The following is a 27,977-nucleotide window of genomic DNA, read 5'->3' on the forward strand; positions in this document are numbered from 1 at the left end:
TCTATTTTTCTAGACAGTGAAGTTGGACTCGATAAATGTCTGGCTTTACAGGCAGAGGCTGCTTCCAGGGGAGCGACGGTACGGCCCGCACAGCCAACAGAGTGACACTGTCCCTTCCCTCTGCCCCTCCCCTTCCAGACTTCCACGACCCCTCAGTAAAACCTCACAAATCCATTTTCACAGTGAATTTATTCATTCTGATGAAGAGCTTCCAAACGAGCGAAATGCTATAGCTCCGTAGCTCTTTAAAGCAGTCTGTCCAGTTACTAGAAGGAACAGGCAGGCAGGCTTTGGGAGGAGGCATGTCTGTATAACTGGTCTTTACTGGGACAACGGAGAGTAGTGTTGTGTGGGCTGTAGTAACAGGCGTAACTTGTGCAATTTGTTGGCAGCTGGTCTGAAGGCATGCTGGATAGTTGCATCCCCTCCCTCCTACAAGGATGTGTATGAACAGTGGTACAACCCGGTCAGCGCTCACATCAGTCCCTGTGACATCAGAAATCGGTAACTCTCTCCCAGGCTATTATTGGCAAAATAATTTCCAACTCCAGCAGCGTAATTCGAGATTCACTGCTATTAAACCTGTCTAATCAGTACTCGATGCTAGATCTATTCCAATACTTATTGCTACAGTAAGAGACAGTGGGTGCGATGACAGCCTTTATCCTGCGTTCAGGAGAGGGGTGTCAGGTGAAAGAGCCAGGCTGATACCAAACAAGCTGCAGAATTTGTACAGTAAAATGTCTGTATTGAAATACACGCACTGTCAACAAAGTTTGACAGGGACAGTTAATTTTGTGCTCACTTCCAAACTGTATTGATGCATCCGCTGAGGCAAGGGGGGGGGGGGGTCTCTTTTCTGAGATACCACAAATCTGATGGGGAGACGGTAGGGAAAGTCTCACTGAGTGGAAAAAGACTTGTTGCTGTTGCTCAGAAGGACTTTAAGGGAAGAGTACAACAATGGGCCACACCATCTGTCTGGAAATCTCTTCTTTTGTTTCTTTTTTGTTTCTTTTGCCCAATACTGAATCACAGCTATTAACTTACTAATTGCTGAGCAAGTTAATGCAGGGTGCAGGAGGTTATCTTCATTCGCAGGCAGAACATACCCTGGAACAGAGAGGGAGGGCAGAACTGGGAGGAAATATGTATTGTAGAGATCATAACCACTTAAATTAGCTCAGCTTGTCCTTATCCTTTGGCGGGTCATCCAGTAAAGTTTCACACGCTGTTTGCAGCTCGTTCTGCATATTTTTTTGTTATAGTACACCATGTACCAAATTCACTTCAAGATTCGGCAGTCTGGTCCCTGGTAGTAAACAAGACGTTTGCTGAAACACCACTCCAGACATGTCACACGAGGAGAGACCGAGGTGACAGGACAGGGAGCTGGCGTGTGTCTTTTCCCCTCATTTAAACCAGTAGTGAACTGATGAATGCAAAAAAAAAAAAAAAAAAAAAAATTAAAAAAAGTAAATAGAGCACTGTGCTTATGTAGGGGCTTGCTGAAATTGTTTCAGAGAAGTCAGTAAGAACGTCAGAGTTCGGATCGCCTCACGATTTCATGGAGACGAAGAGCTGCTTATCTGCGTTTCTGTGGTGTGGTGTCCCCTTTGCCAGTCTGCTGAGACTGTTTCGCAGTTGCAGGTACCTCTGCTCACCTGCGGAATCATGTTGACATATCCTGCGGTTTTTTAGGATTTTTTTTATTAATTGCTTTCAAGTATATGTCAAGAGAAGTTTCGCTGCTCGAAGAGTTGCTATTAAATAACTTTTTCAGAACAGTTTTAAGCTGGTGAATTGAATTTGTGTAGGTGAATCTGCACATCTGCTGTTCAAAGTGACAACGTCAGAGGTGGTGAAGGCTTTACCTAAAATAATATAAGGACTCAAAAGAGGTAACATCTTTCTGTTAGGAAGAAGATCTAGTGCTCTGTAACTTGCAAAAGAAAATCCAAATTTTTTGCAATAGTTCCTAGCAGTCACTGTAGCAAAGGAAGGTGTAATAGGAAGGTCTCTTCTCTCTTCTTAGCAGCATGAAATTGAAACCAATTTTTCTGCCTTTTGTGTTTATTTTCTTATGTGCTAGAAAGTATATCCGTAGTTGTTCTTTTATTACCCAAGTGATTACCAGAGAGCAGAAAAACACCTTCGTGAGTCCATAAAGGTAACCAAAAATTCATGTTCTCACCATCACTGTGAGAAGTGGTAAAATGAAGCAATAGGCAGGTCAAGTTATTGCTGTTGCTCTTCCCTGCATGGCATTTGTTTGCCTTTTTGCCTTTGTACCACTGCTGTGGTGGGCTCATGTTTTTATTTGTGTGTTGAAGAAACTAAAGCTTACAAGCAGCGGTTGTTTAGTGAAGGAGGCTGCCGGAGGTGAGCGATGCCAAATGATTCCTTCTGGATGGCAAGACTTTAGATGCCACATGAAATCTGGAATGTCTCTGAAGTGACATCTGGAAGTGGAACCCTTATGAGAAATCTTTTTCTTACTTTCTTGCCTTTTTACATGTTGTTTGAATGTTTTATTTTCCTTGACGGGTTTACGGGCCCTATGCATCTGGGATCAATTAGGGCTTAAAACTGTCCTCCGAGAAACTATAAGTTAGGCTTTTGTTCACTGGAGGTGTGCAGGGAAAGTAGCTTTGTTTAGCTAAGTCACATTTCACAGCTTTAAGGTCGTACCAAATCGGCATCTTCAGTCAGAGTCATGTAATCCAGAAACTTGAAGTCTGTGAAGTCAGGCAGTGGTACTAAAAGATGCTCTGATAGGCATGCAGGAAAACAAAGTGGAAAGGCAGCAACAATGCAGGACACCTGAAGTCGTCTGACACAGGAGACAGACACAGATTTTGAAAACTGAATTTGCCTTTCAGTCCCAGCACCTCGCTCTAGCAGAGGCACAGTGCTTTTGCGGGCCCAGACAAGATACGCAGTGATACAGAAGTTGTCGGTATTGCTGTATCACTCCTGCAAATCCCCCCCCAAGAAACTGGGGACCAATAAGGGTAATAATTTTTGTCATTGTAATGGATTTTCCGGAAGCAGTTCCTTCAAGATGAGGTTTCTGCGATGCATGATTGCATTTCTCCTGACTACTCCAAGTAATGTCAAAACTGCATGGTTCCTCTTTTCTGTGGTCTCAGACAGCTGATCCAGAAATCATGATGCTTAATCATAGTATTTCGGAGAGCAGTATGTTTTATTTGGGGAGGGTATGTTCCTGCTCCGCATGTTAGATATGTGCTACTCTGCCAAGTGTCAGCTGATTTTATTTTTTTTCTCAGTTAATCAAAATCTCAATGTTTTGGTTACCAAATGTGTTGTAGTTTGTGGTAAAACATAATTTCTTAGAGATGTCACCTTCACAGAGGATAAGAAATTCTATAATCTTCATTTTACAAATTTTAGGTACAGATCCAACGCGTCTCCCCCGTTCGCAGTCCTCTAGATGCACTCAGTAAAGACGGCAGCATCAAGAGAAGAGTATGTAGAGCGGTATTTGCCTGTGACACCTGCAGTTCCAGTGTTTGGGAAGGATATGTGTGAATCTGCTTCCAAATTTGGGCATATTTCTCAACACTGTGTAATGCAGCACCATCAAAATCTCATCAGTAAGAAGCCACTCCTGTGCTTTTGTGTTTCAGACTTTCTTTTTGGTAGAGATTACGTTTTCTGTCATAGTGCCCTTTAGCAAAGTTCATTTGAGGATCCTGTTCCCTTTATTTGCAGTTCTTGAAAAACACGAGGCTGCACCCAGAACTCACACGGATATTAAGTTAGGAGCCACCTTTGTTTGCTTGAATGGAGCCGGCCTGTTTTTGCTCTGCTGTGAAAGCACAGTCCCCTCTGTACTTTATTATTGCTGAAGAAGATGAGGCGGGTTGGGAGCCGGGGGCGGGGGAGGAGAGTCCTTTAGTACAGACCAACCTATTTTCAGCTGGAATGCTTTTAGGAGCCTAACCCGTTGGCAGAAAGTCTTAATCATTGTGTACGCTGTGCTCAGGAGGTGGAGAAGCGAGGTGTATGCAGAAGAGCCTTCTTTTCCCTAGCCAAATTGAGGGGTCAGTGCAATAGAAGCAACGACAAGGCAGCTCAGCGCAGAAGGAGAAATGTGAAATGGTCACAGGCTTAGGAATTTTTACCTAATGCTGTATTTTCTGTTTCTTGGAGAGGTGGTAAAAAATGACTAATCTAATCTAACACTAATCAGTGTTAAAGTGCTAGTTGGATTTTATGGGGTTGAGGTTTTTCTGACGTTTATGTTCTATCTGGAGTACACAGAGCTAGTTAAAGGCTGAACAGATTTAAGATTATTATTTTTCCTTAGTTTTTCTCTTGTGATCTGTGACGGTCACTAGTAAAAATGATCATTTTCTCTCCTTTTTATATGGGGCAAAGAAGATTCTAAGCATACCTCTGGTTTTTGGTCTAGATAGTCTTCCCTAAAGTTCGCTGCTTCTGTAATTTCTTCCCCATCTCCATTATTCAAGAGTGGCAGCATTTCAGGATTAAGAGAAGAGAATAGATTTTAAAAGAAACTAATCATGCACTGATGTAAAGTAGGTGCAGTGACCCTGCCGCTCTTAAGCGTGCTTTGAGAAGAACAGAAGCAAAGGTCTTATGAGATCTTATTTAAGTTACATTTGCGACAGCTCATGAGACAGTGATGAAATGTGCTAGTTGAGGATCTTGAGGCTGTTCATGGGGTTTTACTGAAAATCAGTCTCTTACTGGTCAAGTAGCAAAGCTTCCCTAAGTCAGAAAAGCCGTAGTTTCAACTTGATGCTATTTGTTTCCTTCATCTGTCATGCAGAGTGAAAAAAATAGCGAATCTCGGAAAACAGGCAAAACTCTGTTTTTGAAAAGAAAACAGAAAGTCTGAAGGATGTGTAGCTCGGTTCGTTGGCTTCCAGTGAAGGCTGTCTTGGAGGAATGTGAAATCTCCATTTTCTGTCCTCTCTGTGAGTATAGTAGTAGAAATTTGGAGCAAGGAGTGGAAAGAATGAAAGGTTACTACCAAGAAATGAGCAGGAAAGAATAGGGGTCACTGGAAAGCCATATAAAGATGGAAAAAGTGATCCAAGAGCTTGGAAGATGAGACAGCTACATGTGACGTAAGGCATGTGGGGATGTGTTGAAATGTGAAGCAGGCATTTCGAGATGATGCTTTTTAAGGAGGAGTAATTTCCACAGTGGCGTGCAAAGGCTGAGTTTAAATGATCATTTAAAAAAAAAAAAAAGACACAAGTGACTCAGAAAAGCATGTGGAGTGCAACTTTCCTACAGCACTTATCTGTTCTTTCTTGGCTTGGTAAGTTAAGCGTTGCCTTTGAAAAAATGAACTGGAGGTCAGGAAAGTTATTAGCATTGTCTGTATGACTACACCGTTGTCTCAGTTTGAAAAATACCATTTAGGTTTGGGGTCATTTTTGGTATATTTGTTGGCCGCCGAATACACTTAGCACAAGTGGTTTTCTGACATAATTGACAGAATAGGAAGTGGTAGATACAGAGACCAAGAGGTGTCTCTCCAAAATCCTTTCTGTGGTTGCTAATTTGTGGGTTGTGTTGTATATGTCTGGGGAAAAAAAACTACAGTAGTCTTTGACTGAAATTTTTAAATGGGCTTAATTTCTTGGACACTTAAGAGTTTTCTCCCCTTTTGTTAGGTTTTTCTTTGCACAAAAGAATAGAAACATATGCAAACACTGATCTAACCTTGATAAACATGGTAGTTACAGAAATAACTTCATTCTGTTGGATCCTCTGATCAAACTTTACATGGCAATTCAGTCTGTTCACCTACAGCAAATCTGTGCCTAACTAGCACAAAAATAAGTACGGTTAAAATAAATCAAGAGTAAGGATGTCATAATGTTTAAGTTATTTTTCTTAACACAGAAGAAAAGTTCATGTGATCACTGAACTGTAAAACAATAGTTCTTGAGGAAATAAATGTATCCTAAATTCCAGCAAGTAATTCTACAAGTACTCTTCTGTGAGGGCTTTTTTCTTTTGGTGTAACATGATTCCAGTGCTCTGTAGGTGACCATATTTCCTTGCAAATGTGTACGCGGCTTATGCAGTAGCCTTCTTGCGGTATTCAGTTTGTATGAATTCTAGTTTGCGTCGTCGAGTGAATTGTTTTGCTGTTCTGAACCAAATTCTAATGTGCCCTTTGAAACTTCTCCTGCAAATCTGTTGAGAATGGCCATGTAAGCGGGTTGGGTTGTGCAAACTTACAGGCTGGTTTTGCAGCAGCTGAGGGGCTTGGGTGTTGATTGCATACCCAGCTCTCTTATTTTCTCAACTATTTTTTTTTTTTTTTTTCCTTCCTACTAGGAGCAAATGCCAGCATGACTAGGGTCTGAGGAAGTGCTTCTGTGTTCCGACCAAGGGTTCGTGGGTGCAGAGGAAGGGTGCAAGGACAGCAGGGACACTCTGAGCTACCATGGATATCCCCACCGATTTGGTGCCGTCCTCCATGATGTCCCAACCTGAGGTGATTGAGGTGAGTAGACCCCAATGAAACTCTGGCAGCTGAACTGACTGAACCTCTTTCTTACTTCCTCATTGCATCCTGGCTTTTTCTCCTGTCTCGCTTCTGAGTCATCGAGGGAATTTTTCCTTAAATATTGTATTATAGACACTTATCATGTTGCTATACTTTGGGAAATAACATTGCTGTGTTATACTACTATTTGTAGAAGAAAATATACGGCCAAATATGATCTTTATTGACTCCACGTAGGTGGTCCCTGCACTATGGTTTGATTTTTACTGTGCCTAATGAATACAAAGTAGAAGGAGGTCATAATGTGGTTCAGTTGGAATAGTATGGCAGGAAACTTCAGGTTCAGTGTTCTTATCAGAAAAGCTAAAGTTTTTGCCAAAAGCAGCAATAAAATTAATAATATACTTAAAATTACTAACAGACTAATCTTGCTTTAAGGAATCAAAGTGTGTGTTTCAGACTTAATATTTATAAATACCTAAGTGATTTCTACAGCTTTACGTACTGAACACCAAGTACTTGTGTTTTCCGATGAAGTAAATATTACAAACAGAAAAGGAGATGTTAGTCAAGATTTCATCTCAGAAAAGCATTTTCAAAGTCCCTTTGACTTCATAGAGACCCAAGTATCTGTTACAACTTAAAGCCTTTAAGACATGTATTTTACTGAAGAGGACACCACAATTGATTAAGGTAGATGTCAGAAAATGGGAGAGCTAATGTTTATTTTGCACTTTTTTTTGTTTGCTGGAGATTCTTTGGCTTAGGGGACTGCATCTCTTAGCAGTGTGCACTTAGAAGTGCAGTAGTTCAGAGATCCCTGGACCTTGTGAAGTTACAAAAAATAGGTCCACTAAAGGGCAGTGATGTGAAACGAGCTAAATCTGAAATCGGCTTTGGAGAAACTTCTTTGTGCTCCTCTTCCTCCTGTGTTTCAAATGGAGAACGTTTGTTGCTTTTCAAGTCTCTGTCACTCTTAGGGTCAGAGAAGGATTTTGTGTCTTTACCCCTGAACAGAATACCTGGTAGGAGGTGGATGCCCTATGCTTGCATCCCAGCCTGCCTGGCTGCTGCCAGACTGTTCTCCCTTTCTGGAGAAAGGCTCCCTCAGGTCATCTCCTTGTGTGCTCTGAAAGGCATTTGCACCCCTGTCGTCATGGGTTCTCTCTTCATAGTCTTCTTTATGTATGAGAAATTTGTGTATCTAGGGGTTGCTATTCAGGATAAATGCCTTCTCAAAGGGAAAACAAGGTTAACTGTGTGGTGCAAGAATGAGTGGAAGAAAAGCGATCACTTGTAAAGGACTTTGATCAGCATAGTCACCATTCTGTTGTAATTACGGGTAAAGAAACATACGTGTCCTGTGTTTGCAGGGAGTTTCTACTGAACAAATCCTGACCTGGACTTACATTGCTATATCAAAGACTAGAGATAAATGGATGATTCTGGTCACTGACTGGTAATCCAGACAGTTTCGCTCCACGCTTGGGTTTTAGAGACTGTGGTACAGTGAAATTTGACTTGGGAGCTGAAAAGAAATGGCATCAGGAAGCAAAGGAAAGATGTGGGAGTGTCAGTGTCTCAGTGTGGGAGATTATGGTAGAAAATATCATTCTGTCAACCTTGGGTTGTAAAAATCGACTCAAATTTGATATTCATGTGGGCATGCATGAATTCCCACAGACTTCAGTAAACATTGTGGATCTGATAGTTGATATAAGGCTTCAATCCTATGTAAAGGTGTAACAGCTCCAAACAATCAGCTGGGAGCCATGTATATGTTTCTGAGGGTAAGGAAGAGCTTTTTTAACAGGCAGGGATGTAGTGAGACACATAGCTAAGGAGACGAATCATTAGATGGAAGTACGGAAGTAAAGCACTTCTCAGACTGGGACTGCATGGGCTTGCCTTTAACATTTGTGTTGACATACAAATGAACTTTGGATATAGTTTAGAAAACTATAGTCATTAAAATACATTTTTTTCTGGAGGACATTATTTTGCCTTTTGAAACTGAGCAGATGCCACAGTGTGCTGCAGAAGACATTTAGAGACTAATGTTTTAAGAAAAGGGTTTTTTTTAAAACTTGGAAGTAGCCTTGCATGCCTTCTGCATGAGCTAGATGGCATCTCAGTTACAAAAAGAAGTGTTTTGCTACTTTACTTTAAACTTTCTCTAATCTTTTTTATCTTTTATCTTTAAACTTTCCTTTAGCATTGCCAGGATAGTTGGTTTTCTTCACATTTGTTCAATTTAGTCTTAGAAATAAATATTATTTATCATGCGTACATGTGTATGTACATATATGTATGTGTATGTATGTCAGTAATAAATATTCCTCTGCCTATCATCAGTCCTTTAACTGCAGAGGACAAACAAGAATAGACTGTTATTTACCACAGGGGAGAATTCCAGAGACCTCAGCAAGACCTTTTGCAATCCAGAGCCCACCCTGACAGGTTTTTGCTTGGACTTGAATCCTACAGATTCTTGTAGTGGCACCATGACGAGGGAAGTTCCTACTAGTTTACTTGCAAATACTGTCTTTCTCAAGATTTGTCTTCTGAACCAGCTAACAAAAAAGATTCACATTTCAGAAAAGTTTTTGAAAGTCACTTCTTGATGCCAGGTGTGAAACTGTTGTTACTGTTCTAAAATATTCTTATCGCTAGTGTGTCAATACAGGAACTGCTTTTGGTGCTCTCTACAACCCTCTACTGAAGCAACACATTTTCCACAGTCATGTCTTTTCATACAATCCATATGCACTGACCTGTCTGAAGCTCTCTGGTGCAATCTGGTTTCCCCTCCAGCATCCTCTTACCAGACACACAGAGTGAGATTTAAGGCATCATTTGAGAGCACAGACTTAAAGCGTGTTGGTCATATTTAAATGTGAAGGATAAATAAAGTTTCAGGGTAGTTCAGCTATCCATAGCTGAAATCTGGAATAGAAACTAGTTCTGGAACAATATTCACAATATGTCAAGGAAGTCAATGAAATGAAAAATTTCCAGAACAGTGTCTGAGGTTTTGGCAACGGGATTTTATTGTAAGGCAGAATCTAGCGATTTCAGATTAGGTAAGCCATCCTGCTCCTAAAGAGAGAGAAACAAAATGTAACAGAACTTTTTAATTTTTACGTTGGGGATATTTTGCGGTACATGTGAAGACTTCATACCTCAGCTATGTATAAGCAAAATTCTGTCATAGAAATGTGATTAATTGGATAATGTAGTAAGCGGAAGGTTAAATAAGTCTGTAAGAAGCATTTAGCATCCCAGAGGGTTTTGCTGTTTGCAAAAAGGAAACGTAACAAGTGGTGATCTAAACTGATTAATGTACTCCGTGGAGTGATTAGTATCTTCTCTCTTTGTGAATGGCATGAGATGAATTCCACAGTAAAAGCTTTGAAGAAGAAGTGATTTGAGCTCCAGTTGCTTAATGAACCAGGGACTTCCAACAGGGCTTCAGAAATGCATAAAATAAGAAAACAACAAAAATTCATCATTCTCTCTTTGCTTTTGCCAGCAGTGGATCCTACCCGCCAAACACTAGAAGTAAATGAGTACATTTAAATAGCTGCCTTGCAGCTGTTCCAAAGAGAAAGCCAGAGCAGTTTCCATTATAGTGGCTTTTCATGGTTGTGTGGTTAGCAGAGCCAAAAAACACTTCTCCCACTCTGTGCCATTGAATACTTCTCTATTTTTTCCTTCTCCTTTGTTTGAACTAGAGTGGAAGAGATTTAACCTATCCTTGCCACAGAATGGTCACCCTCAATAGGTTTTTCCTCTTTATAATGGTGCTTGAGAACCAAATCTTGTGGGGTGGCACAGCTGTTGTCACCCCTTTCCCCAGTAAAGCCCAACACAGTTTGTGTTTTGGATTTGGTGCCCAAATTTCTGCTGCCAACAAATGTGTGGATTTTTCTTCTCCCCTTCTAGGTGAGTAAACAAATTAACCTCTTTACCAAAACAGACCTCTGGCGGTGGTGAATAAGAGAACAAAAGCAAATTGTGAGACTGAAAGAAACAGTTTGTGATTACAGGTATATCCACCCAGTTACAGACATGATAGCAGAAACTTAAATACCAGCATGCTTTTTTTTTTTATTATTCTTATACGAGATGAGATTATCAGGGGTTCAAAATACATCTCTGTTGTGTTCAAAGGAGAGCAATTCTGCCTTATGGGCAGCTGATCAATACTGTATGAACAAGTTACTGAACTGTCTGATGTATATTTCCAGAAAAAAAAATGTATTTGCCATGGTAAACACAGGATAGTCTTTTTATTTCTATTTGGAAATCTCAATTTCCTGCCCAAAATGAAACTTGCTCTGCTCATTAACATGATTTTCAATAAGCATTTTGCTTATAGGCTAAACTCTCCCAAGTGCTCACTTTGCTGGTTTGCTTGGTGAGGAGTGATGGAAGGTGTGCCCTGGAGACAGAAGTAGCCCCAATAGCCTACAGCCTTTTTTGTGCATAAAAGACCAGTCTTTCAGCTGCTGGAGCCAAGAATTAATTCCCAGCTTGGCTCACTGAGCACCAAACTGTGCCCAAAGGACGCATGTTGCAATTCATTAGGCGTGGAAACTCACTTGGGATGTTAGAGATGCACATTATTTTTTTTCCTCCTGTTTTTTCCACCCTGACGGCTCCTAAAGTGACACAGATAGGGGACTGCGTGCTGCATCTCCCTCCGGAAAGATCTTCCCGGGGTTGCAGTCTTTGGGGAAGGTCTGTCCTGCACCACAAAAGTCAGGAGGTGTTGAGCCTGTACCCGTGTTTGGCTAATGTTTGTGAATCTCAGCTTGTCATGAAAGCTCCCCAGAAGAAAACGAAACTTGAAGGGCTTTGCAGAAACCTCTTCTGCATGGGACACTGCATGGGACATTTGAGCTCAACTACCCAATTTGGGCTCAACATGCCCAAACATGTCTCTCCTAGTGGCAAAGCCAGTTAGCTTATTTTTGCAGTACCTCCCCATTGCAGTGGTGGCCTCCCTTTGAGAGGAGCTTGGAAGGCAGGAACAGGGCAGCAGAGAACCTCTGTGTGGTCTGGGAACAAATCTTTAGTAATAAAAGTGTTCAAGCCATCCTAGCAATGTAAGGGGGGGAAGTGTTGATGTAGAAGTATGCCCTGATTCAGACTATGCCCTGTTTCAGACTGACTGTGCCCTTCATTTCCTCCTCAATGGGAAAGCATTCACCAGAACATGTAGGTAGTGCTTGCGAGGGATGCAGCTCATCTGAAAATGCCAGATCTGTGTAAAAGGAATGACGATACAGGAGTGTCTGAATTATTGGGTAGGTTTCTGGAGGGATGAGTTCACTCTCTGCCCTTCCTTGGGTACTTTTTTTTCCAATTCTACCATTTTATTTTCCTAAATCTCCTTTTGCCTGCAGAATTCTGCAGTGAAGGAGACTTCACGTGCATGTACACCGTGCATGTATGCTTCCTTTCTGCAGCAGTAGAAAGTGCAAGAAGTTGAAACCACAGAGCTGGCCATCTGGGGCCCTGTTGGGCCAGCTCAGTATGCTCCTGACCATTGCTGCTCTTCACTAATGCTCTTGGGTTTGAGTAGTGAATTGCATGGCTCCTGATTTATCTGTCCTGAAAACTGTAGGGCTGAGTCGAGGTATTTCACACCTGATAGTTAGCAAATCTGGCATCTTCCAGAAGAAAGACATTTTTAGAGTTAGCTGGACTTCCTGCTCTCGCCCATTCCTTTTTTAGCCCACGGAAGCTATTTTTGAACTTGCTTTTCTAACAGTCAACAGTGAATAAGCACTAAGGAAGGTCAACACCCTCCCTGGTTTTATAATCAATCTGTGGAGGTTGTAATCACAGTTTCCAACAGGATCTGTGTCACTTGTGAATTATACCTTCCAGCAGTAAAATTGCTTCTTCTTTCAGTATTGCTGGTGACTGGGTCTCTTTGGTACACTGAATATCTAGGTATGCTGGGTTACCCTTTTCAGGTATAAACTGTAGGATGCAGAGAACTTCTCCATTCAGTTTCTAGTAGTTAGAACATTTGTTAGTTCTGAGACTGTATGGTAATACAGTCTACTACAAAAGCATCCTAAAAATGAATAGATATGGTAGCTATTGCCACAGGATCTGTAAGTAACTTTATGCTTTATCATGCTATAGCAGAGTTAAAGGGATCCCCTTGCAAAGAGATTCCTTTCCTTGCTCCTTTTCAGCTATCTGAAGGGTAAAATGAGCCTAGTGAAATGAAGAAGTGGCCTTCTGTGACTGAACTGCCACATCTTAGCATACAAGTTTTTCTTTAAGTCTGTTGAACAATTATGTTGTGAGATGCAATTCTGAAAAGGGTCTGTTGTATCTTGGTAGTAGGGTTTCGTACTTTTACTGTGCAGATTAAATTATGTCTGTACATAAGGCACAGTATGCATAAAGCTATAATAAATCAGGACCCTTGCCTTGAGGTCCGATATTATTTTTCACTTAAATTTCGCATAAATGCCTCCTCAAGTTCTACTCTTATCTTTAAAGGAAATGCCACCTTTTCCCCTTTATTTTTAAACTTCTTGTTTCTTTTGCGTTCTGCAGTTTTAACAACAGTTTGTGCTTTTCATTAGGTAATGGAGAAGTTTTTCTTGCAAATTGGAATTTTTTCTCATCTGTTACAACTTTACTTTCATAAAACCCATGGTTTTGCAGTTGTGGGTTGAGAAAGTATTTGCACATTGATTCAATTATTCCTCTACTTACTTGCTTATGCTTATTTTAAAGATATTCTTAATTGACACCCTTATTTGGGGATTTTAAAGTTGGTGGTTTTTCCCCCATTTTTTCAGTTCTGGCCTTCCTGTTGTTAGAGTACTTAGCTGAACTGAAGGCAGTGCTACTGCTTTTTGATTCGCTGCTGCTGCACTAAAAACTTTAAGACACCTATTGCTGTTCTGGAGTCCTAGCCTACCATTCCCAATTCTGCATTTCCTCTGAAATATTTTTTGGATTTCTGGGCAGCACTGAGAATGATAAATATTGGGTTTGGGATCCAAGGGGAGCAACTTCAGAACTGAAAGCTCATCCTGTATAGGAGTCTCCTCTCAGTCTCACAAACTTCAAGAAGTTGCATGACTGCTGAAAAATTGAGGTCTCTGGCTTGTACTTGGCATTGCGTTTTATGCAGGATTGTCATCTTCCTCAGACTTCCTTGCTAAATAAATTGCTTTTCGTCTCGTCCTGGGTAAGAAAACAGCAGCATGTCGAGGTTAATTCAGTAAAGGGGAAAAAAGAGAAGAGCAGACTGTGTTTGGAGAGCTAAGGGTTAAAATATTTTTAAGAGTTTTCTTGGATATGGAATCATTTTTGTGGCTTCCAAGTTTTAAAAGCTCTGTAAAAGTCAGACCTTAGTATTCTAAGAATGTTCAGCTCTGTTTCTCTCGGCAAGAAATAAATGCACCCATGCCTGCTGGTGGGCTTAGTCCTTTTTTTTTTTTTCTTTTTTTTTTTTTTTTGTTAGGTGGACTGTGTAACTCTGCAAACGCCTGGATTGCAGTGGGTTTTCTGATCATTTGCCCATCGGGCACCTTGTGCTAACTAATGATTCGTTTAGACAGTATCCATCAGCGGTGTTTGAAAACTTGTTGGTGTTTGTTTTCCACCCTGTGCATCTCTCCATGCACAGCCCTCACCAGGTGGGCTGTCACTCACCACCATGGTGGCAGGATCCACAGATCCTGTCTCACCTTCACGCTCCAGGCAGGCAGTGCCTTCTCCACGCTGGTCTCTTCCCTGAGAGGGGAAGGGGGTAACGGGCTGCTCACCCGAGAACAAGCAAGCTGCTCCATGCCTTGGATCCAAATCCTCAGCCCACTCTTTAAGCGCTGATGGAGAGGTGGGGCAGCAGCAGGGTGAATCAAGCTCAAAACACTCGAAAGCTGCTTACATGGGTTCTTATTCTCAGTCTCCGCACTGCCACCCCAGTGGCATGGTCCTGTACCATCAGAAGACAGGAACCAAGAGGACAAGTATAGCAGATAGTGGCTCGTCACCCAAGGTGACTTTCTGGCCACAGGATAACTAGATATTAACTGTAGAAGCAGACTGAATTGTATTTATTAAGCCCTGGTATTGTATTTATCTGTATTTATTGTATTTATTAATTGTATTTATTAAAGCCCACATTTCCTGGTCTGTGTGTACTGCATTATGGTTATAACTACATCTCATGATTTTAAGAGATTTAACTCCACGTACTCAGGATTTTCTTGTTCTCTGGTTTGAGACAACTGTGTCTTGAGTATTAAAGCAACTTCACGTGGTTAGAAGCGGCTTTTCTTTTAGCCTGCTATTATTTCATTTTGCTTTATCTGTCATGTTGGTTTATAATTCAGGCATTTTCTCTTTCTACACAGATGTGTCCTAGAGGTTTAGTTAACATGAGCAATTTGCAGCTCAGTTTGTTTTAAACTTCTGTTGAGATATACTAAATGGATGAGGTAAATCCCGGGGCACTGCACATCTGGCTTACCCAGGCAATGAAACACACTGAGTGAAACTTCAGGAAATTAAAATATAAACTTCCCTGCCCCTTTTCCTGCAAGGGCAGGAGAGGGGACGGGTCTGCCTGCTTGCATAAGCCATTATGGTATGTTAACACTTTCAGTACTCAGAGATACTTTATATTTCCCTCCTGCTTAAGCCTTTCCAGTGAGACAGCAGCATCACAGGTAAATGTGATGCCTTGGGATTTGTATGTTTCTGACCTGCGAGGTCAAAACCTTCCTGTAAGGTATACACTGGCATCCGAGAAACCTGATCGTCTGGAAGTCTCCTGTTTGAACTCTTGTCAGCAAACTCTCCCTTCTCCTGCTTTTCTTTCCCTTGGGACTGAAAAGATTGCTTCTAAAGGAGATCCTGGGTTTTAGATAGCACACCCTAAAAACAAAACTTCTCCCAAATCCCTTATGTGAACAGAGCATTTTGTTACTGTGTCTTCAAAAGGAGAGAAGACACTGAGCCTCATGCTATTCCTCTGAGACTGCTCGAGTGCTGTCATGCTTTTAAACTTAACAAGTCTGACTCTGTAGCATTTTACATATTCTTATGTGTGTTGCCCTGGCTTGGCATTTTGTGAATAAGACAAATTTTTTTATCATCTCTTGTTTCAGATTTCACATGAAGAGGCTGGGTAGGATATTACAAAAATGAGGGATAATTCACATCCTAATCCCATGTGCAAAACAAACCCGCAAAAAAACAAAAAGTATCTTCCACATTTTAAATTTCTGAATCAAAAATATGTGTTCTGCCAGGTGTAGCTGGCCTCCCTCCACGGGAGCAACAGTGGAGCAGGAATCGTTACATATAGGTAGCAGCCATCTGAAAGAAAATTTTAGATCAACAAATATATAGACAAAGAGAATTAGTTGAGAACCACAAAAGTGCACTAGATCCTGGAGTCCTAACCTCTGTAATTCAGACTGTAAGACTGCATCCAGATATTCCTACAGAGAGTAAAAAAATACAGAGCATTCACATAATTAATGCGGATGTTGGCAAGCTTTTATAAGGGCCACTAATTCATTCGTATGACTTCCTCTCTCCTTCAAGGTTTCTTATACTTGACCTGTCATTAGCACACGGTCTTTAACCAAAGAATTAAAGCCAGATGTCTTGTAGCTAGGTCTCCCTTTGTTAAATATCCCTTATAAATTGTTTTTTCTATGCAACAGAGAGATCCTACATGAGAACTTTTTAAAATTCTTAAATAATTAAGGCTGAAAGGTTTCTAACCTAAGAGTTGATGTATCCTAGAGGAATAATAAAAGTTTTATAGTCACTGTGCTGAGAAATACTACTTACTTTAGCTTTTTATTATCCTGGGTCTGCAAATGTTCTGATCAATGTTTAGATTGGAGGTAAAATCATTCTAAAAAGACCTTTTTCTTTCACGTAAATCTAAATGTCATGTAATGCATTTGGGATATAGGTGGAAAGTTTTCTATGTTGCTTTATTTGGAATTAGCTGAATTGTGTTGATGAACAGAGGGAAATGAAACAGCAATAGCATTGGGTAATTCTAAGGAAATCTTTATCAGGTACTATTTTTACTTGAGTCCAGTAACTAATTCTGTTTACCAATTCTGTACATTTTTGGTTTTAACATGAAGGTTAGGTCAGCTGCAGTGTTTCCTGAATGGCTGGAGCTGTCCAAAACACGGGACATTTGTTTGCATGTTTTAATGGGCAGAGATTCTTATCTTTTAGTGTTGTTGATCTGTTCTTTGATTGGGCTTATTACCCAGGTTCTTGCTAAAACAGTAGAGCCAGTAGGGTTTCACAGCCATAAAAGCAAGGTGTCAGAGCCAGGTCTCCTGAGTCTCCTTCTAAAGAGACTTTTTTGACACGAGTTTCTTGTTTTATTTTGGTTTTTTAGTATTATTTTTACATCCTCGTTGTTAAGCCATGCTAAACAAGGAACCAGGATGTTATTCAGAGGGGTTTCTTTTCCCAAGGTTTGCCTTTTGGGAATTGCACCTTGAGTAATTGATTATGGCTGAGGAAGGAAACTCATTAAGCATTTTCTTGTTAGCCAACAGTTTTATGCAAAACTTCTACATTCTGGTGAAGCGTAGGGCTTTTTTCTTGCCTCCATGGCTGTGTTCAGATGAGTACTCTGCACGGAAAATTAATCATGTATTCCCTGACATAGCCATAGTAATACTTAATGCAAGAAATCAGGTTTGAAGCTTTTAAGACTAGTTAAGTCAAATATTGATTTTCTGATTTCTTGCCTCACTCCTTCTATTTCAAATTGGAATAAGCCAGTGCAGATGAGTTATACATAAAAGCATGGTCTGTTTCCAACCCTATTTAGAAAGGCGGCTGATGGAAAAAGAAGAATGGTCATAGAAATACAGTGGCATGCTTCTTTTATTGTTTATAAATGCACTTCATGCTTTATGGACAGACATAGTCCCTGGCCCTGGCAATTCACAGTCTTAGAGCATATTGACAATCTTAATTAAAGGTATGCTTCCCAATTTTTAAGGTAGGACAAGATGGAATGCCCCTGATAGAGACCTGAATGAGTCAACACCTGCTGGGAAATGTAATCCACTTTTCCTCCTCTTTGAGGAGCTCTTCTTTTAACGCTGCTACAGACAAAGAACAGATTTATGCACTGATAATGTAAATAACGTGTCCTGTAACAGAGTTAACTTTTTTTAATTACCAATTGCATGCCCTTCTCTTTTAAGTGAATTTTTCAGCAGGTCTGCTTGGCTGGAAGCTCATTTGCTATGCAATTTACAACTACGTCAAAAATCATGCTAGCTTCCAGAGCAGATGGAAGCATTTCTGGTCATTGCTAAGCTGGTTGCTATTATGAGACTCCTCAGAGCAATTGTTTGCGAGTTGTGGAATGCCATTTAGTCTGAAAAAATAAATTTGTTCTGAAGCGTGTTCCTTTCCTGTCCCCCTCCCCACTCTCTGTGCATGTCTTGTCTGTGGAGGCAATCATATGTTTTCAGTTCTGATGTCATTGGGTTTTTTTTCTCTCTTTTCCCCTCTTCTTTCAGTCCACAGCCATGAGCGAACCACAGTGCTACTACAATGAAACCATTGCCTTCTTTTATAACCGAAGTGGAAAATATCTAGCCACTGAATGGAACACTGTCAGCAAGCTTGTAATGGGACTGGGGATTACCGTCTGCATCTTCATAATGCTGGCCAACCTCTTGGTTATGGTGGCTATTTATGTCAACCGCCGATTCCACTTTCCTATTTATTACTTAATGGCCAACTTAGCCGCTGCGGACTTTTTTGCAGGGCTGGCCTACTTTTACTTAATGTTCAACACAGGACCCAACACTAGAAGATTGACTGTAAGCACCTGGCTTCTCCGTCAGGGTCTCATTGACACTAGCCTGACAGCCTCTGTAGCCAATTTGTTGGCCATTGCTATTGAGCGGCACATTACAGTTTTCCGAATGCAGCTACATACTCGAATGAGCAACCGGCGAGTGGTGGTCGTAATTGTTGTTATCTGGACTATGGCCATCGTCATGGGCGCCATACCAAGTGTCGGATGGAACTGTATTTGTGATATCACTCACTGCTCCAACATGGCACCGCTCTATAGTGACTCCTACCTGGTCTTCTGGGCTATTTTCAACCTGGTCACTTTCGTTGTCATGGTGGTCCTATATGCACATATCTTTGGGTACGTCCGACAAAGGACTATGAGAATGTCCAGACACAGTTCTGGACCCCGCAGGAATCGGGACACCATGATGAGCCTCCTGAAGACTGTGGTCATTGTGCTTGGTAAGTGCTTACTTTGCCTCCTCTGTTCTCCCCACTCAGTTTCTTATCAGATGATTTCAGTCATGCATGCCCAGCTCCTGGGAGGGTGGCAGCATTTGTAAGACACTAGAAGAGGTGGGGGCAATAAGAACCCCCAGCATTCATTACTGTGTTGGGACTATCAAGCTTATTTATGAAAGTGAGTATAAAAGACTTGGTCACTCAGCCTTATAACATGAAACTGATGAAAATCCAGGACCTCGGGATGTAAGGTGGTGGGGGGTTTTGCAGCAATGCAGGTTTAAAACCTATTGTAGCAGCCTGTCCTGTGCAGTGTTCGCCCTTTTGCCTTTGAAGATGCCAAATGGCTGTAACCTTAAAATAGTACGGGGAAGGCTCAGTCTTCCACTGATGTACCTCTAGTCTCCTTTTTGCCACCCAAAAGGTGTTGTGTGTATTCAGGCAGTAATCCCATGTCTGGAGAACAATGAGGGGTTAACAGGCTATTGATGGAAAGATTTTGCATGTTAAGCAGGATTGCATGTACAGTTCGCTCAGGTCTATAACGTTTGGCACATCTGAGTATCTGCCAATTTGCCAGTACAGAAAAGTAGCGTGTGAGGCACTGCCGTGCTTCAGCACACTGCTCAGGAGGTGCCTAAGCTCCAGGGCTTGGAAAACAGGGAAACGTGAGGCAAATATCATGATGCACTTTGCAGCCAAAAGGTTCCTGTCTTTTTGTGAATGGCTGTATTTGGTTTTTGTCTGGAGCTCTCAGTTTTCTTATGCAAAAGTGCAGCCTGGATACTGGGTGCCATTCCCTGGTGGTGTTCTTGCAGTTAGTTCTGTTCTTTGTTGCTGCAGATGATAGTGAGCTGCAGGAAGGCAGAGGTGGTACCAGTTGTCTCCTTGTCCCAACCTGTGTTCCCACCCATGAGGTCCTCCAGATTGTACACAAGTCTCTTGGGATCCTAGTATTGTGAAGTTGCCCTAGTAGTCCATAAATGCAACTGTATACAGTCTGCAAAGCCCAAAATTTAGCCCTGTTCTTGCTTTGACATCCTGATTTCCATGGCTTTACACTGTGACTTGTGCTTTGTAGCAGTTACTGCCTGCACAAACAGGGCAGAATAGTTGCAGAGATTTGATGTGAGTCATTGTGTCAACTCCTATGTTAGATTAAGAATGTATGTGTTGCTCTCTGACCTAGTGATTAGCTTTGTAACCAGAATATAAGCTGTGTAGTTGACAAACCTGTTCAGCCATTGATAAGTCATATTCTACGTGTCCTGATTTTAGACCTTGGTTTCCTTCGTGAAGGAACTGGTGTTTGTACATCAGTGGAGTATTTCCTGTGAGGTGAAAGACTGGCTCAGATTTTAAAAAAAAAAATAAATAATAATAATAATAATAATAATAATAATAATAATAAGGTGGGTGGGACATAGTAAACGCTTATACCAGTGCAATGCAGAGTTGGAGGAATAAATAAATAGTCACTGAATAAATAGTACATGGCTGCCAATACCAAGCATGTAAGGGACTAGAGGTATGTACACAGCTGGAAGGCTGGGTAGTGTCTGCAGGCTCCTCCATTCCGCTCTGAGTAGAGGTCACGGGGAAGATGTACTGGCCACCCAGTGTGGCCACAATGTCCTGGTTTGAGATTTAACAAGGACCATAAAGTAGCCCTTTTTTCTCCCTAATAAGTATCTTATTTTTTCCAGGTATTGTTCTGGAAAGAGTGGAACAACTCCAGAGGTTAGGTAGCATTAGCCAAATTGCAGATGACTCAAGTTTAGCTGCAGATGTATTTCAGTAATATCTAATTCTTCATTGGGGCTATTTGAAGTAAGATTTTTCAGGACTGCAGGTAGCACATGTTGAAGCTTTCTTCAGAATTCAAACCAGACCTTATTTCTTGTTACTGGTACAGTTAAAGTCACTAAGTGTTCTGCGCATGCTCTGCTTTAGCACCTCTTTTAATCTGCATATAACACCTTTTACAGAGAAGTAATGTGTTATTTTATTAAACCTGTTTGAAGACAACAAAAGCACTTCCAGCCTGTGACACTGTTCATTCTGTATTTGCCTTTCCCACTTCAGTATTATTTTGAAACGGGGTTTTGTTGTTTTGTTTTGTTTTGGTTTTTTTGTCAAAGCAGTGTGGTTTCTCTGGTTGGAGGAGATCAGTCCTATGGCTATAGTGTAAAGGAGCAGCAATGCTTTCACCCCTCTATCACCTATGAGACACAGTTGCAAGATAAAAGTGGCTGGGAAACACCTGTGGACCTTGGTCTTGTGATTTGTTTTCTTTTTTTTATAATAATAATAATTAAAAAAAGTAGCCTGTGGCCACGAATGAGGCGTGGGGGCAACCACAGAGACTTTTGGGAGGTTGAATGTTCAGGATGTTAAGGGGCCTGTGAGCTGAACCATGAGAAAAGATCATTAGTTGCCATCAGCTGACAAGTGCCGTCCCATATTCCTGAATTTGCACCTCCAATGGAGGATTGTTCTGTGGTTCTAATAAAAAAAAAAAAAAGCTAAGCATTTCTTCGAATCGCTGATTAGGCACTATTTCAGCTCGGAGTAGTCGGTGGGGATCAGCCTGTTGATCAGGCGTGTGTCCTGGTGCTCTGGCACTGATTGCAGTCTGCTTGCAAGTCTGGCTTAAAATTTTCACAAGCAGAAGATTTAACTTGAAGTGTCACGCTGCCCGAGTGCCTTCTTGCAAAGGTAGTCAGTGCATAGTGCTGCAAGTTTATCTACTTCAGCTTTGGGGAAGGCAGGAAAGGTGGGTGTCTCAGGCTGCCTGGAGCAGCTTGCAGAACATTTATCTCATGCGATCTGGCTTTTTCTGCATCAGTGAACCTCAATAATACAGAGGAAAAGACACCCTGCCTTTCTTAATGGTGCAGATCAGGGTAATACATTGCTGTTTGAGGCAGAAACCAGCTTTTTGCTAGAGAGGGGAAAGGAAGTGTTTCAGTTTATTTTTAAGATCCCTGTCCTGTCCCGCAGCCGAGTGGGGAAGGGAGCTGCTGTGTGTCATCCCACTTACCCAGGAGGAGGCAGTTCTTTCTGGAGGAGAGGGAGGATGCCTTGGGAACCAAGGGAAAACAGAGCTGGGAGTCTGAGTAAACCTATGAACATTGGCAGAAGGAGGCAAACCACTCCTCGTCTTAGGATCTTTGTTAAAATGCTGCTGAGCCGTCAGTAACCCCCTTGTGTTTGGGGCAGCAATGAACTGTTCATTTGACTTTTAAACTTTCATAAACGGGTCTTCCTGAAGTCATCCTGCTGCCTGTGCTGCCAGGCAAAGCCCCGCTGCTTGCAAGCAGAGGATCCTCTTTTCCCTATCCATGCTGTGTTTTGGGGGGTCAGGAGCGGGAGGGGATTAACACAAGAGCTTCTTGTTTGCTCGCTGCCTAACACCGCCTGCCCTCCCCACGCCTCGCTGCCTTGCCGCAGGAGGAGGAGAGCTGCTCCGAAGGGGTGCAGGCCTCCCGTTGGCGATGCTGTCAGCGTGCGCGGGGCGGACACCAGCCCCCTCCGACAAGAGGGCGATTGTGCGGGGAGGGCCACGGCCGCTTGACGCACTGGCTGGAGCGGTCGGGATCTGGCACACTGCGTCATCCCACAGGGCGGGTGGGATGCTGAGTCCTAGGAACAAGTCAAAAGCTGAGAACAGATTTTTTTATTATTTTTTTTTTCCCTTTTCATGCCCTTTTGTTGGGTTTTTTTTGTTGTTCGTGAGTAAAATATTTTAAACAGAAGGAAGTGATTTCATAGTCGAGCCCTTTTTTCTTTTAACAAGGCTGCTTTTGAAATCTTTCGAGAGTAACAAGGAACATAAAGCTCTTTCTCTAGAGCATGCCTTTCCTTTGCGCTGGGGGTAAGGCAGGACTGATCTGTGTACCGCACATAGCCATAAAATCATGTCTGGTTTGGCTTGCAGCTCAATGACACTTTGCCTTTCACCACCACCACCACGTGTTACGTTTAAATGCGCAATCAAGGGAACAGGCGGAAACCTAGCAGATACGACAGCTGAAAGTTGGCATCCTCTCTTCCACCCTCCACATTTTCTTATCTTACATTTAAGGACAAAGCTAAACTGTTTCTCTGGTGGGAGTCATAGTTAGGCTATGAATGCATTTGGCTGGGCCAATTGCAGGTTTGGCCCAAAAATGGTCATGAATATCTAACTACTGTTTTAAGAAGTGGTGAAAGCATTGAAGAAGGATTTTGGAGATCAGGGCTGGAAAAAGTAGCTCTGCTCTGGATTTCCATGGCCTGGAATAAGTCATGAAAGCCTAAGGTCTTTCAGGGGTTCTTATATACCCACATTTATAGATAACTACTGGCTTATATTGTTTCTGTTGGAAAGTTAACCTGTATATTCTCCTGCCTAAATGCTGATTAAACACCCATTCTTAATTTGTCAGTCCCTGTTTTTACAATGTGGATAACTCTTCCGTAGACCTCCATACATGTCTTTGGGCATTATTCTCTGTTTAGACGTTAGACTGTGAGATTATGATACTGAGATTTTATAACTGAATTTTAAATAGCAATAATAGCAACAACCCTTCTTTTGTGTATTTTACCAATCCTGCCAATTAGCCTTCTGTGTTGGGTGAGTTCTCAATGGTGTTTGGCCAAAATTAGGCATGCCTCTTGAGCCAAGCACCGCAGCCAGCCCCCAGGACATAGGGAGAGCAAACAATGAATTCATGATTGCTTACCGTTTATATTCCTGGGAACTAAAAAGTCATTTAGGCCTTTCCTGCCTGTAAGGCCATCCACTTTGTTTGGAGGAATGTGCTTTATTCTGTAAAATTTGGAAACTAATGTGGGCACAGATAAAAAAGTGAAGGTTCTTTTTGTATAAACTGTTTTGATTTAAAGGAGTCTCACTGTGTTTGAAGACAGTCCCTTACTTATTATAAAGAAGCAATAAATGCAAGGAAAACATCTGGAAGTTCTGTGTAAGCATCTGGAAGGATGGAACTGCTCAGCAACAGCTTTTTTCCTGCCCTCTGTCTCTGCCACAGTTATGAATTGCATGACAGACTTATTTTTGTACTTTTGTAGCTTTTCTTTCACAACTAGGTACCAAGCAGGGATGGAAAGCAGCAAACAACTGGTAATGCACGAGTGTCAACGTACGCTGTAGCCAGACAGTTAAAGCAAATAAAGTGCATTATTGATAACTTTTAACTTTTCTGTGTGATTGATTGATTGATATGTAGCACTTCATTCCAAGATCAAAACCATGCAGTTGTGTGGAGGCACATTTTTAAAAAGATGTTTTCAATATCTACACTGTCTCTTCTGGCATGCAGTCTGCATCTTCTCCCGCTTCCTCCCCTCATGCAGTAAGAGCACTTGATTTTCAGTAGAAAATAAAAAGATGGTGAAATGCTGCTACAACCGGAATGACAGCACCCTGTGTTTTGCCAGAGGCATGTCTTTATTTCCATAGTCCTCAGGCAGTGTTGGGTGGTTAACTGGCCTGGCCTATCTTCATCAGCCCCTAAATCGTAAGGCTTTGACCTACCTCAGCCTTATTAACTTATGTTTCACCCGTTACCGAGTGGTCCTGAGCTGAGGTGGAGATGATATTGTCTAAACAGAGCTTGGTTATGGCATCACTTGTACTTCGGCAGACCTTCCCTGCCCATGGAAAGTCATTCTGGTGAGCCCAAGCAAAAATCAGCCCTGGTAGCACAATGCAACTGATAAGTGGATCTTTTGGAGAGGCCAGGGTTTAACTCTGAGCCCTGTGGCTGGAAGAAGACAACTTCACCTATTCAGCTCCTCCCTGAGGAGTCCTGCTAGCATCAAGAGAGCTGAAAATGAGGATGTCATCTTAGTCTGGAGATGTCCTCCCACCAGGTAGCAATGGCTCCATTTGGAGAAGAGCAGCATCCAGTTGTTTTTTTTTTCTCCTTGACATTACTACATTTTTCCATAGAGAGCTGGGCTGGGCAGTGAGATCAGGCTGGAGTTCAGATGACAGCAGCACATTTCACAGCTGCTTCTCTAGAAGTGGGGGAGCGTGAAGCCATAAATACCAGGTCACCCTGTGGCCAGCATGGGGGGCTTGTTCAGAGTCACCAACCCTGCCTGACCCCTGCATCACAGTAATGTCGCTTGTGTATTGATTTAGTCCTGACGGAAAAACAGGGCAATAAACTCTGGAACTGGCACTGGCAATACGAGTCTGAGTATCAATGACTTTCTGTTCTAGCACACAGGGTGCAGTTATGTGCAGTCCCAGTGTTTTTAGATAAGTATATTTTAAAAGTGCATAAACTATGAATTTAACCCACAGCCGAGTAAACTTGGAAATTGTGGCTGATGACTGTAGTCTAAATGGAGCTCTCCTCATAGAGTTTATAAGATGTATTCTTATTACCATTGTGTGGAGGGGGAAGGTTTATAATAAGTGCTTTCAGAGCTGCAGTGTGACAGCAGTACTTTCAAGCTGTCAAGTACTTTCAGTCAAATATTTGCATGAAGACGTGAAAACGTCATTAAAATTATTCTAGAAGATCGATTTTTTTCATAGCGCACCTTGGATTTCTTTCTCTTTCCTAGTGGAATTCCTTAGGAGTAGTTGTGATTGCTCCTCAGAAGCTTCCTTCACACATACAGTTTGGGATGGGGGTGACTTCCAGGGCTTGCTGTTACTACTTATAATGTTGGGGTTTGGGGGGTTGTTTTGGTTTTTGTTTGTTTGTTTGTTTGTTTTGTTTCCATGCATCTTAATGACATTTTGGTATTGACTTAAAAATACATTGTACATTCAGCTTGCAAGTAGGTGATGTGGAATGGAAGTCTTTATCTTATTACTTAAATTTGTTAGAAGATGCCATTGTGAAATCATTCAGATTTAATAACAAAAAACAGAATTTTCATGATGTCTCTTATCCATAACAAATGGACTAATATTTTTATGTTCGAACATGTAAATGTCCATGTTCTTATTTTCTTGGTAAATATAGCTTGATTATTGTATTAGACAGATCTGGCACTGTTCTATATTATGAAGACAAACTTACCATAGAAAATCATAGAATCAAACTTTCTCAACTATTAAAATCAGTTGCATTTCATCAGCAAAATGCATTTCTGCTTTCGGTTAAAATAATGGGGGCATGAAAACTTGCTAAGGATCTAAACTGTAATCTGTACGTAATTATGCCGTGATTGGACTGTGTCTTAAATTTAAGACCCTTTGGACTTACATAGGATGTTTCTGGCTTGCTTGTTTTTTTCATGCTGCTAGTAAAAGCAATACTATGTATGCTCTTTGACACATAATCTATCTAAGTCTCACTCACTGATCATTTTTATTGTCATTCATAGTCCTGCAAATGAATTCCAGTTGATCTTTTTGAAATTTGTCTAGTAGCCCCAAACCAAATCTCTTCCCAGTACTACTTGGCTGGCGAGGATACGGAAAGGGAAAAGACTAAGGAAGCACAGCATCTGGAAATGACACTGTGGTCAGTTTGTTTGTGTGATAAACTTCACAAGTGGCTTTCGTTTTCAAAACAAGCTCAATGCAAGCTCTTCTTGCCGAAGCAGAATTATCAGTGCCTTGGATCCAGGCAGCTCCTTCTCTGAACCCAAAGCCTGGTCCAGTGTGTTGGGAGTCATATTCTAAATGTTTTGCTTAATTTCTTCACTGACTCTCCCAATCAAATTTATTGCACCCCCAGCTAGAGATGATATGTCTCTGGTAACTGTCTTTTCTTTAAAGTATTCCAGGTATCCCTGTGTAATTCATTGCTTCACCCTGGGGAAACAAACCCTTTGGAAGTTTCCCTCTTCTTTCCCCCTTCAGCTAAGTATCATTTAGTTTCATTTGGGATCCTTTGAAACTCTGCTTTGAGGAACTTCCATCATTTCCCAAGGCCAGAATGTGATTTTATGTTATTTTATTTTTGAAGGGGCAAAATTCCTCTAGTAAATCCATTCCCTTACATACAATGGAAATGAGGCCTTGTTTAATAAAAGTCTTTCCCCTGACTTCAGTACAATTTATTACCTTTTCAGGAAATAAATAATTTTAAAGGGCAAAGGAAAGCTCTCTGCATTCTTCCAAGAATGGTCAGAGAGGGATAAACCTTGAGTAGTTCTTGGTTTGTACTCCTGTTCAGCTTTTGAGTGAAAAAATAAAAATAAAAATTTATAATTGCTTGCATAGGTTGTCTCTTGTTTCCAAAAGGCTTCTAAAATTGAATTGCAATGACAAAAGTAGATATCCTTCTGAACAAGGTCAAAGGAATTGATTTTTATTTTTCTTTATGAATAGTAGGATTTGAAAATCACACCCTTACCCCCAAGCAATAGAATCCAACCTTTTCTGTTGGATCCAGGTGAAATAACAAACTGCTGGCTAAGGAGTGAAATTGACTTAGTGAAAATCCACACTAAACCAAAATGAATTAGTACCATATCTCGCTCTGCCATCTGACTCCACTTAGCAGTGCTACATCTGCGAGTGAGTACTCATCAACCTGGGCCACTCCGAAATAGTGGAGATGGGGACATGTTGTGGGACATTTGCTCTAACACAGAATTCTCGTTAAACTTTGAGAAAAGCTGAAGGCCTGGGGTAGAAATTGTTAACAGGGAAAAAAATTCAAAATCAGTGTGTGCAGGAAGACTTACTTAGATATAAAATGTCAGCACATGACCAAGACCTACTGATCTCGGGTTTTTTGAGCTGAATTTTTTGGAACAGAAGATGGGAATCCATCCTTTAAAAGAGGCAACAAGAGTGCTTTTACAAAATGGCTGCTTGCAAGATAACATTTTTGTTCTCTAGAAAGCACATAGTTGCATAGGGAGTTTGCTTCTAAATGAACGCTTAATTTCTTCACTGACTCCCTGGATAAATTTCTTGCGTCCTCAGCTAAAACTGATATAACCTTGGTAGCTGTTAAAGCAAAGCATTTTGAGTCAGGAAGATCTGGGGTTATGTCCACATCCAGCTACTGGCTGGTGTTTTCATCTTTGAGATACCGTTTGTCCTTCCCGTATTTTAGCAAAAACTGCTCAAATGCTAAGCCAAACTTACTTGAGAAACTACGTGAACAAAAATGCCAGCTGTTCACTTGTCGCACTGCAAAACCGCATT

At 41.4% G+C, this 27,977-nt stretch overlaps 1 protein-coding gene across 5 annotated transcripts in view; it reads left to right on the forward strand.

Moving 5' to 3' along the window:
* LPAR1 (lysophosphatidic acid receptor 1) overlaps nt 1–27,977 on the forward strand; it is a 78,256-nt gene that overhangs the window by 17,603 nt on the left and 32,676 nt on the right. For 4 of the 5 annotated variants that reach the window (XR_012584883.1, XM_074569613.1, XM_074569614.1 and 1 more), the window contains 2 exons: nt 6,352–6,520; nt 18,091–18,838. Coding sequence is in view for 4 of the 5 variants with exons in the window: in XM_074569613.1 (XP_074425714.1) it covers nt 6,461–6,520; nt 18,091–18,838 (808 nt within the window). In the remaining variant the exon portion in view is untranslated. Of the gene's footprint in view, nt 1–3,417; nt 3,621–6,351; nt 6,521–18,090; nt 18,839–27,977 lie in introns of those variants that run through there. The other variant, XM_074569615.1, reaches the window with a different exon arrangement.

The sequence above is a fragment of the Larus michahellis genome, chromosome Z, assembly GCF_964199755.1.
Source record: "Larus michahellis chromosome Z, bLarMic1.1, whole genome shotgun sequence".
Taxonomy (NCBI): domain Eukaryota; kingdom Metazoa; phylum Chordata; class Aves; order Charadriiformes; family Laridae; genus Larus; species Larus michahellis.